This window comes from Coenobita brevimanus, chromosome 26 (assembly GCF_032717465.1).
Source record: "Coenobita brevimanus isolate Jiangsu-jjx chromosome 26, ASM3271746v2, whole genome shotgun sequence".
Classification (NCBI taxonomy): Eukaryota; Metazoa; Arthropoda; class Malacostraca; order Decapoda; family Coenobitidae; genus Coenobita; species Coenobita brevimanus.
Genome location: NC_136979.1, coordinates 3,653,161 through 3,665,504, shown reverse-complemented (window position 1 = coordinate 3,665,504; position 12,344 = coordinate 3,653,161). Strand labels below are relative to the sequence as shown.

Sequence of the window (12,344 nt, the reverse complement as noted above, 5' to 3'; positions counted from 1 at the left end):
TACCACTAGATTGCTATATATGGGGAAGCTATTGGTGCACTGGCTGAGAGAGAGAGAGAGAGAGAGAGAGAGAGAGCTGAGGGGCTCTTTAGACAGCCTGCAGACATGATTGCTCCCTCCCATCTGCTTCCTGTTTTTTTTTTTTTTTTCCCCACGAAGCTTGCTAAATGGATATCAACAGAAATTGCTTAGATGGTCGTACATGGATACCAAGGTCAGAGAATGGGTTAAAACAGTGACGACCCCGCCTCTCACGACCCATCATCCTCCCTCACACACTTCCCTACCTTGTCCTTCCACCTCCTTCACTTCCTTGCTCTGTTCCTCCACTTCGTTGACTTCCCTACCTTGTCCCTACACCTCGTTCACTTCCCTACTTCGTTTCTTCACGTTTTTTTTTTCTTCCACCAGTTTCATTCTATTACTGAAAGAAAAGCATTAGGGAGCCGAATGCTAATCGCCCGCCAGAATATGCTGTTGGCCAAGTCCAAGATTTTGGCCATATCTTGATACCCTGAAGGTTTCATGTTGATAGCTTAAGCCACATGAGATATAATGGTGCTAAAGGTGGACGATAAAAACTAGTTGACCTTTGGCAGCCATTTTGGTGACCTTGACCTTGACCCCGACTGCCTGCAGTACTTTCGAACGCTTCCAAAATTTTGGCCATTATCTTGATACCATGAAGGTTTCATGTTGATAGCTGAAGCTCTTCATGGGATATAATGGGAACACACACACACACACACACACACACACACACACACACACACACACACACACACACACACACACACACACACACACACACACACGGGGAGGGCAAAAACATCATCGCTCCGCCTTGTAAAGGCGGGCGGTATAATTAAAGAACAGGTGGTCATTTACCTTCACCTTTTTGCCCGAGGCTTTTTTAAAATCTTGCTACGTATCATTATCATCATAATCATCATCATCATTGTTGATTATATTATTATTATTATTATTTTTTTTTATCATTTTGAATATTATTATTATTATTATTACAGGGGAGATGTTTAGCAATGAGGGGATTAATGAAGGTTGTGTCTAACCCTTACAAACCAAATAGTATATCTCTTTAAAAAAAAAAAAATAAAAAAAATAAACTAATGGTGTCAGCAAAAATTAAATATACATTACGTCATTAATTTTATGGGGTTGAAAGGTAAGAAAAGTTCCCCAAAATCTAATTATAAGTTTTGAATCTTGTGACGATGGTAGAATGTGGATGGCCATTCTTTGCCGTTGCTAACTGCACTCTGGAATGTGAGATGTAAGCTGATCACACCTAATAACCATAGTTTTTCCAGAAATGACCGTCGAAAATTAAGGATTCGATTTTTTCCCTTAGTGATTTAAGGTATGGAGTCTTTTAATTTTGTTTTGCTACTTTCACTCGATTTCCAACTTACAAATGATTCCCTGTTTTGAAGGAGTGAATGAGGGCTTTAATTAATAATCTTTCACGTACTATTCATTCTTACACATGCAATACCATTTTCGCTATCAGTCTAACGGGTATTTTTGTCTTCCAGTCTATCAGATCAAGCTATATCCACACCCACCCACCTCCCCTGGCCCGTCTGAGAGAGGGGTCCCATCCACGCTAAGAGTCGTTTCTGATGCGGGTCACGGCCACGCATAAGTTGGACGCGACCCCCAGTGATCCCAGCACTTGAGGAGCATCAGGTTAGTAAACAGGACCAAAACTTCCTCTGCTCTGATGCTGTGCTGGGGTGCGACAGGGAGTAAGGGAGGTAAGGAGGTGAGAGGATGGGGGAGTGGGGTAGGGAGGTGACAATATAGGTGGGAGGGATGAGGTGAGAGGGGGTAGGGGGAAGAGAGGTGGCAGGGTGGGTAGGGAGGAGGAGGGAAAGGGATGAAATGTGGTAGGGGTAGGGAAGTGATAGGGTGGGTTGGGAGGGACGAGAGGAGGAGTGAGGAGAGGGAAGCTTTCAAGAGAGCGAAAGAAATAGAACATGCAGTGGTGGGTTCAAAGTGGTAGAGAATCTAAGAAAGGAAAATGGATGAGGAATGGAGAGATAGGGAGCGTAGGAGAGGGTTAGAATGGAGAGACGAAGGAGGTGGAGAAGGAGTAGTGGACAGACATGAATTGAAAAGAAAGATGATTAAGGAAAGGTGTAGGGGGTCAGGGAAATGATAAAGGGCTAAGGAGGGAAGGTAGGGAGTTTGGGAAAAGTTTAGAATGGAAGGACAGAGATGCAGAAAAGATACGTAATGCATGAGTAAGAAGAGGTGGATGAGGAAGTGAAGGGGTAAGGAGTGGGGAAGAAATTAAGAATGGAAAGACAGGGAGACAGATCGGGTAGGCTAAGTGGAGGCTTTGAAAGAGGAGACAAAGAAACAGGGAGAGGTAAGGAGTGGAGAGGTAGAAGAAGTGAGTGATGAAGTGGAGAGTGCTGGAGAGCCTCAATAGGGAGAGACATAAGGACGGGAGAGTCAGATGAAGGAGAGGAGTTTATGGATAGTGAAGTGAGAGGAAGGGAGGAGAGGGTAAGGATAGGGAGGAGTGGAAAAGCTTGAAATGGAGAGAAAGAGTGGAATGGGTGTGAGTGGTTGGTTAGAAAGGAGAGGGTGATGGTAGTGGGTGGAGGAAGAAAAATAGAGAGGTATGGGTGGAGGAAAAGTGTGGAGTTGTAGAGAGAGGGGTACCACGGAATTGAAGGGTGGGAAGTGGAAAGGTAGACGGTGGAGGGGTAGAGATGGAGGAGGAGAGATGTGGAGGGGGAGAGATATGGAGGGGTAGAGGTGGAGGAGGAGGAGATGTGGAGGGCTAGGGTTATGTGTTTGCGTCATACGTTGTGTTCCAGGTCACAGACGAGTATTTGTTGGGTAAATAGAAGGTTGTGTGTGTGTGTGTGTGTGTGTGTGTGTGTGTGTGTGTGTGTGTGTGTGTGTGTGTGTGTGTGTGTGTGTGTGTGTGTGTGTGTGTGTGTGTTTGTCGGGGTGTGTATTTTAGGGCGTCAGACAGCCATACAGACACAGCAAACAGTGTGAGAGAGAGGGAAGGGGAGCAGCTTTGTTAGGCGGGTCTGGGTGTGGTGGACCGAACATATGTATATATTCCTCAGCAGCAGGAAAGGAGGAAATGTACAAATGGCCAAGTGTGTGTGTGTGTGTGTGTGTGTGTGTGTGTGTGTGTGTGTGTGTGTGTGTGTGTGTGTTTCTCATGTATTCTCCAAACTTTTGCCTTGGTCTTGGTCTACTTCTTCTTCTTCTTTCAGTGTGTTTTTAAAGATATATGACAACCTAAATACACCTGATTGCGTCGAAATATTTACCTGCGTCTACAACCCCTCTTTCACGAACATCTTAAGTGGCAGTACTCAAACTACACTACACTTTGCTCACCTGTACTCTGCCTAAATGACCTGTGCAAGTAATTAGCACTAAAATATGGTGCTGGTCACGAAGACGTGCCATAGAAAGGATGTAAGGCCATAGAGCTACGAGAAATAAGACTCAAAAAGACGAAAATTTCTGCCAAGTTGAAATGGACGAACTGTTGTCAGCTAAATTTCTTGACAGCTAAATTTCTTTCACTTTGTACACTTCCATTCGGTTATATAAGTAATCCTTTAGTTCCCAGTTCCAGTACTACCCCACGCCTTGTACATTCCATCCCAGTACCACTCCTCCCAGTACTCCCCATTCTAGTACTTCCCATCCCAGTACATCCATCTCAGTACTCCCCACCCTAGTACTTCCCATCCCAGTACTTCCCATCCCAGTACTTCCCATCCCAGTACTTCCCATCCCAGTACTTCCCATCCCAGTACTTCCCATCTCACTACTTCCCATCCCAGTACTCCCCATCTCACTACTTCCCATCCCAGTACTTTCCATCTCAGTACTCTCGATCCCACCATTTCCCTGCGTAATTTGCTCCCCCGCTCATCTCTAATACCTACCCTCACACCCACGTATTCCGAGCGTAATCTACTGACCTTGCGGCGTCCTGGAAGTCCTGGAAGTGTAGGCAGAGACCACGACAGGCTGCGAGGTGACGGGTCCATGGCTCACGTATACCTTGATCTGGTAACTCGTGCCTGCGTCCAGTCTGCTCACGTTGAAGTTGGGCCAAGGAGAGGTGACGTTGGCGAAGAGGGTGCGGTTCTCGAAGTACACCTGGCGGGGAGAACAGGTGAGGGGATGAGAGAGAGAGAGAGAGAGAGAGAGAGGAGGGGGGATGATGAAGAGAAAGTAAGACATAAAATGGATTGAAGGTGATTGTTAGACTAGGGTGGTTTTTGGTGTATGTGTGTGTTGTGTGTGTGTGTGTGTGTGTGTGTGTGTGTGTGTGTGTGTGTGTGTGTGGCAGTAAGTACCGTCAATTTACAAGAAAAATAAAAAAATGTCCCTTTCTCCAAATACATCTGGCTAGGAGGTAGGGAGTGTAGCTGAGGATATTTTTTTGTGATTAGAGAGAATTATTGAATATTATTGATGCTGGAGAGGGACGCCTTCACGAGGTGGCACTGATATGACCGAGTGGTGGAGCTGCCCTGTTATAAAGACGTACCCCAGTCCCCCCTCCATCCCAACGAAAGGAGGATGGTGAACGGCAGGACGAGGGCAACTTGAGCCTGCAGTCCACTGGGTTCACGTTTCAGATGAGACTTGGTTTGAAACTACTACTACTACTACTACTACTACTACTACTACTACTACTACTACTACTACTACTACTACTACTACTGCTACTACTACTACTACTACTACTACTACTACTACTACTACTATACGATATCTCTAACTCTTTCAGGGCGATGTCGTAAGTTTTTTTTTCTTTTTTCGTTTCCTGGAGCTTATTTTTCTACTAACACCTCTTCCTAAGCAATTTATTTTGCTTATCACTCCTTCCTCTCATCTTCTGCTTCATTTAAATCATTCCAACACCACTACACTCACCATAAATAAAATTCAAAAGGATATTAAGCAGCCTTATCCAAGAATAAATCGCTAAGGAAGAGATGCTAGGGAGCTTTTTTATCCGACGGGAATAAGGACTCAAAAAAAAAATCCCCAGAACAGAAGAAAATCGTCTGGCGGAACCGAGAATAAAACAGGAAATGACGTCACCGGAAGCAGGGGGTAAATACTGCAAAAAAAAAAAAAAATCCTCCGTACAGGGTTGCCAGTTTAGCGGTACTAGATTAAGAAAAAAAAATTGATGTTTACCGAAGGCTTTGACATCTAGCGAGAGACTTCAGATTTCTTCCATTTATTAGCGATGTTTTCCAGGCAATGTAGCGGTTTTTTTCTGGATTTTTTTTTCCTTGGACGTAGCGATCTTCTAGCGTCTTTCAATTTAGCGACTCTGGCTCCCACAGTGAAGGGATAAAATTAGGGCTTCTAAAATGGAGTAAAGACTAACGAGGAGAGTAATCCGAGAAAGGGAGAGAGAGGGAGAGGGAAGATGATGGCAGCTCAATTATTCAAGACTGTGTGCAAGGGAAGTGGGACATGAAGGGAAGGGAAGGGAAGGGTACGAGGAAGAGGAAGGGAAGGGAAGGGAAGGAGTACGAGGAAGAGGAAGGGAAGGGAAGGGGTACGAGGAAGAGGAAGGGAAGGGCAGGGAAGGGGTACGAGGAAGAGGAAGGGAAAAGAAGTGAAGGGAAGGGAGGGATAGAAGGAGAAAATGCGGCAGAAAGGGAAGGGAAGGATAGGAAGAAGGAAAGGGTGTTGTGTGAGAAAGGGAGCGGAAGGTGTGTGAAGAGGGTATGAGAAGGGAAGGGAAGGGAAGGGAAAAGTGTCATGAAAGGATGGGAAGGGAAGGAAGAAGAAGAGTATTGGGTGGGGAAGGGAAGGACAGGAACGGGAAGGAATAATAGAAAGCGAAGGGAAGGAATGGGAAAGGAAGAGAAAGGAAAGAATAACAGGAAAGGAAGGGAATGGTGTTGTGTAAGGAAGGGAAGGAAATGGAACTGATGTTGTGAAGGGAAGGGAATTGAAGAAGTGAAGGTGTGCGAGGAAGGGCAGGAAGTGATGTGTGTGTGTGTGTGTGTGTGTGTGGAAGGGACGGGATTGAAGGGAAGGAAGGGTACTGTGTGGAGAACGGTAGGGTAGTGTTGTCATATAAGACTTTGTAGTTACTTGTAGAGAAGTTATATATATTAGACTTGTGGACGAGCGGTTGCTATACTTGAGTAGCTTTGTAAGTAGATAATCTTCTTTCCCATTTGTCATGCAATGACAGGAGAGGTAAAGAATAGTATGGGACTTTTTTTATTTGTCTTGGAAATATTAACAAGTCTCTCACACAGAGCGAAGTATAAAGTAGAGTCCCGCTAGCTATCTCCCTGTCTCTCTCTCTCTCTCTCTCTCTCTCTTCCAAGTTGCTAAGCCTTTCTCACCACTACCTGCCGATTCTATGGCCTCTCTTCTGAGCTCTCTTTCCTAAATTCTGGTGTAGCAGGAGTCGTGTCACGTGTGTTCACTGTGGTTGGAAAGTTCTAGAAGCCTGTGTGTGAGTATGTGTGTATGTGTGTGTATGGTCACGAGGCGATGTCGTGTGCCTATAAAGCATTCCTTGAGTTAAGAGTGTGTAAGCATGTTTAGCATTGCTCGATTCTCGCAGACACAATACCTTCTCATCATCTGACTTCCTGCTTCTATCTGTCTCTCTATCTATCTATTTATCTATTTATCTATTATGATTTGTAATTATAATATGGAGTCCTAACAGTGTATTGTGTGGGGAAGGAAAGGGAAGAGAAGCTGTGAGAGAAAGGGAAGGGAAGAGGAAGGGAGGCCGTTGTGTGGGGATGATGATTATGGTGATATTACTACTACTGCTGCTGCTACTACTACTACTACTACTACTACTACTACTACTACTAATAATAATAATAATAATAATAATAATAATAATAACAATATGGCCAAGTTCACCACGTTTCAAATCAGTCGATATTAATCTGAAGAACGGAAGGATGTAATGCTTTGAGAAATGTGGAATTAAAAACAGAGTCAGAAAACCCTTCTTTACAACAAGTTAAAAACTGAGTCACAAAACCCTTCTTTACAACAAGTCAGTTGCGAGGAAGTGGACGAGGCAGCAGGATATCCAAGCCTGTGTACACCTCTTTACCAACCTCATATTTTCTGCCTAGTCAAACATTTTCTTCCCTTTTCATTTGGGTTATTATATGCTGAAGATATTATAGGCATACGGCTCCCAGGCGGGCGGGTAATGCGACATTCATCTGCCGGCCGGACAGGTAGCAGGGAGTTAGCAAGAAATATTGCAGATAACACTTGAGACCGACTCTTGACCTGCCGCAGTATATTTGCGAGACCAGGCCAGGCCCGGCTCACCCCACCAGCTGCCCCCGCTGCTTGATAACCGCCTCTTTACTGGCCAACTTCTTAACTTACACACACACAACTTGGCCTCATCTCGCCCTCTTGCCTCCCAGCCCCAGGACTTGTTTCCACTGCCAAGACTTAGTGCAGAATCTCGTTACGACTTAACCCACTTGCAATGCGCCAGTATATATATATATATATATATATATATATATATATATATATATATATATATATATATATATAATACAGTGAAATTTAATAGATTAGTGGATACTGGAAACAGACGCAGAATTATGAAATTACCCGACTAACGCGAGTGAAGTAATGTGATGTGGACATAATATTATGTGAACTGGCGAAAGGGAAATATAGAATTTAAATTATGCAGAACCGCTACAAACACAGTGAGGGAGAAGGAGGAGAAACAAGATGGAAATGAAGGGATGGAGTAAAAGCACTCGGAAGGCTTAGTATCCATTTGTTACGCATGACATGGAAGAAGCAGGAGCAGAATGATATAATAGGAGAGGAACATTTAGTAAATGATTAAAGTCAGAAAAAAATACTGAGAGGTCGCTTAAACCAGGAAGTAATTTGTTGCTCTGCTTTGTCTGTGCGCGTATCCATAAGCCCACAAACATGCCACAAAAATGGTCTTATTATTAACAACACAACGCACTATATAAGATTTCTCGCGCAGTAAAATGACGATAACATGACAAGCAGCCAAACGAATACGCACAGATATCTCGTCAATTAGTACACAGTGAAAACACAAGATTTAGATCTCTTATCAAACTGTCCCATAACACCGCAAGACAGTGAATTTATCGTACGTTAAAAAAAAAAAAAAAAAAAAAAGTAATCCCTTATCCATCTCACCATTTTCTAGAGCAAACTTTGGGAGCCGGAATTCGCTCTTTTCCGGATGTACCTTGCGTCTCTGAGCTACATTTGTCACATTCAAATCTATTTCTTCGTGATGTTTTTTTCGCGTATTTACTGTAAAACAACACTGAACACTTCTCACTTACCTTGTATTTCCATGCTAGATAACGCATTGTACCTTTCTCTCAGGGGGACGCCATTTAATCTGCGACGAATAACAGTGAGAAGTATTGTACATTTAAACAACTGAAAACAAACAACGTGCTTCTCAGTTACCAAACACGTATTCCAGTACAAGTATACCCGTGACCTGCTATAGTACATTACATTATCAGTGAGAGTACTATCCGAGATCGTGAGTACAGGCAGTTAAGCGTACCCCTTGGATGTACTCCCTGGTGCAGTACAATGTACCTGGGAAGACAGTGTACGAGGGACCTGTAATAGCCTGGAGAATACACCACTGAGCGGAAATTCTCATTGTCCTTACGCCACCTTCCAAGTGTTTGTGATCTTCTGCACTTATCTCAACGTAGTTACTCATATATGACGGAGCTTAAAAATAGATGGATAGATAGTTTGATAGATTAAAAAAGAGAGAGAAAGGGGAGGAGGGGGGAAACAAACACAGATACAGAGAGACAATGCTGAGACAGACACAACAACGGATGTATGACAGACTTACAAAGAGGTGGTTAGAGGGAAAGAGGAAGAAAGAACTGGAGAAAGAGAAAGTAAGGGACAGAGACAGAAGGAGGCTGAGGGAGAACCTGAGAGACAGAGAGATACACAGAGGTAATGATAGAGATAGGGAGTTTGTGCAAGAGACCCACCTCAGCTCTGTATAGGGTGGAGCCAATGGTCGTCACATCAGGTCTCTGGCAGGTGAGGCTCAGAGAAGAGGCTGTGATGTTGGCCAGGCGACATGACGAGAGTGGCAGCGGCGTCTCTGTAACACCACATGACACCACTTGGTTACCCCACACCATAATACATACTACACCACACCACACCACACCACACCACACCACATCACAACGTCACACCAAACCATTACACCACATTTAACTGTATAACACCCCACTTCTCTGTCGACCACTTGTCACATGCCATACATCTTTCACACACTGTCTCTGTCACACCACACCCTCTCTGTCAACATCTCACACCCTCCCCTAACACATACCAATTCATCTCTGTTCCAGTCCTTAGGCAAATATGCATGGAATAATGGATGGTGGGAAGCATCTAAATATTTAATCTCCCTCCCTCTCTCTCTCTCTCTCTCTCACACACACACACACACACACACACACACACACACACACACACACACACACACACACACACACACACAAAACAGCAACCTCTTTCCACTCACTTGCCACCTTGACCGAGAAGCCACAGGGATGAGTCTGCTTGCCCATTTCATTGACGGCCCAGCATGAGAGCGTCCTATCTTCGGGACTCTGAACAGGATGAACTGTGATCTGTGCTGAGGCTTTATCTTCGGGCTCTGGGACTGCCTGCGTTTCCACCACCTCGTTGCTGTTATTCCACTGCCACAAGATTATTTTTACAGGTGGATAGGAGGACACGGTACAGGTGATATTGATGGGCTTGTCGTAGATGAAGTACGTGGTAGGGGAAGTCTTGCATTCTGGGGAGTCTGGGGAGGGATGGCGAAATAATTAGAGTTCCTTATCTGTTAACAGTGGGATGAAGATAATGATAAAGGTGTGTTATTGTGTGCCTCGTATTTGCTTTCTAGGTGAAGTGCGTGGGCAGTGAGGTATGGCTTTCTAAGGAGTATAAGGAGAGACTGGAAAAGGAAACAGGCTTGCTTTCTTATGATCTAGCAGAAGTTGGGCATGCCGGGGAGTCTGATGTTCGAGAGGGTCTTCCGGTAAATTAGGTATCTTCCTCATTTTTTATAGGGAAGAGACGGTATGAAGGTTTGTGTTTTAGTCCTCAGTATTCATTTGACGTAGATGAAGTAAATGAGGGTGGACGAGGTGAGGCATTTGGGGAAGTCAGAAGCTGGGGAAAGAAGGAGTATTGCTTCGTATTTTCTCAGAGTGGAATGAAAATGTACAAGTTTGCGTTCTAGTTCTATGTACAGTATTTTTGTTGATGATGAAGTAGGTGGTAGGAGAGGCCAGCCACTTTGGAGAGTTTGAAAATGGCGAAAGATAGATAAGTAAGTGGAGTTGCTTTTTCTTTTCTTTTTCCTCAGTGCAGTGTCGATATATAGGCTTGTGTTTGAGTTTTGTTTGCTCTATCGTAGGAGTGGACGGTGGGCAAGGTTAAGCATTCGAGGGAGCCTGACGCCGGAGAGATAAGGGTCAGTAAATAGGGTACCGTTTCTCTCTCTCTCTCTCTCTCTCTCTCTCTCTCTCTCTCTCTCACACACACACACACACACACACACACACACACACACACACACACACACACACACACACACACACACACACACACACACACACACACACACACACACACACACACACACACACATGACTATACTAAAGCATGTGTAATAACGTTGCGAGAGGTGAGGCAATCGGGGAATAAAAGAAACTGAGAAAATACGGAACATTCAATACTGTTTTTTCTTATTTTTACCAATGAAATGGCGATATAATAGGCTTGTGTTTTTTGAACTTTGTATCGGCTTTTCTAGTGAGTGAAATACGTGGTTGGCAACTTCAGATTTTCTATGGAATGCGAGTGAGGAAAAAACGAACAGTAAATACTCTTGAATTCAACTGGACTAGGAATATTTATGCAGGTATTTCCGTTTTCCTGCTTTGGGTTTGTTTTGCTGTATCTGAAATGAAATCATGCTTGAGGTAAGGTGTAACGAGAACTGTGAAAGCGAGGAAACAGCAAGAATACTGTGCAAATATAATCGTATTGAAGGAATGAACTAAAGTAATAGACAGTAAGATAAGAACATGTGCTCGATAAATTGGGTAGCACACGCCATTGACCTAGGAGATAAATAGGGTAAATGACAATTTTATAATGCATACGAAAAGACAAGATCACTGACGCAAGAAAAACATCGATGAATGATTGTGTAGAATCTTAAAAAGGATTAAACATTATTTTTTTGGACTTAACACCCTCAGTCTCAAGTCAATCACGCAGCTGGATAAAAGCGTCTGTCTTTAACTGGAATGGATGACTAGACTTGTCCCAACCATGAGAGAGTTAATGGTGACAGTACGAATGACCTCAGTTTCCTGCGACGTACTTTTGGCTAATGCAAATCGTCAGAAGTTAAGTGGAAAAACAAAATAGAGTTGTTCCGAGCATGAGAGAGTCCATTATCAAACGTCCTTGCAAAAAAAAAACGAGAAAAAAAAGGCAGAAAAAATGAGTGAGTGATAGAAAAGTGCCAACCTGAAAAATCTGGCGAAATATTTGTGCAGTTGTTGGTAAATTTGAGTAGTAACCATTTGTTGCTGCGAGTTACATCATCATCAAAATGTGCATGAAAGGAAAAAAATGACCCAAAAATGCATGGCTGAAAAATTTGGCACAATGTTTGATTGAAAGTAAATGACTGAATATTAGCCATTTTTTATACAATGATGAAAACTTGATAATTCTTGAAGTTATTTGATGCCAGATTTAGATTATTGTTTGACTTTATAGTGTATTTTTAGTGCTTATAAATACGCTGGAAGATTCTACCTCTATTCAATATTCCTTACTATTTTTTTTTTTTCTCTCTCTCTCTCTCTCTCTCTCTTTTACTACCAAGCGTTTTTATCCAGGCAAAGAGAGCGACCTATTAATAAAAGAAATAGTAAAGGATCTTTCTAACCATCCTATTCGGAAATATTCTCCTGAGATGAATAAAATCGTCTGAAGGTCCGATGTGGTAAGAATGAGATAAAAAACTGTATTGTGTGTGTGTGTGTGTGTGTGTGTGTGTGTGTCTGTAAATAGGTATATGAGTGATTGTAATATGTGCAATGTTGACTGTGGATGTGGATGTATGCATGTGTTCATTTTGTGTGTGTGTGTGTGTGTGTGTGTGTGTGTGTGTGTGTGTGTGTGTGTGTGTGTGTGTGTGAATAAGTATA

The 12,344-nt window shown here is 43.3% G+C and overlaps 1 protein-coding gene across 1 annotated transcript in view; it reads right to left on the bottom strand.

Moving 5' to 3' along the window:
- Positions 1 to 12,344, bottom strand: part of LOC145394132 (uncharacterized) — a 244,527-nt gene that overhangs the window by 47,713 nt on the left and 184,470 nt on the right. Inside the window, exons 12-14 of the mRNA XM_080268112.1 lie at positions 9,626 to 9,913; positions 9,078 to 9,193; positions 3,990 to 4,170 (exon numbers count right to left, since the gene is read on the bottom strand). Of these exons, the coding sequence (XP_080124238.1) occupies positions 3,990 to 4,170; positions 9,078 to 9,193; positions 9,626 to 9,913 (585 nt within the window). The remainder of the gene's footprint in view (positions 1 to 3,989; positions 4,171 to 9,077; positions 9,194 to 9,625; positions 9,914 to 12,344) is intronic.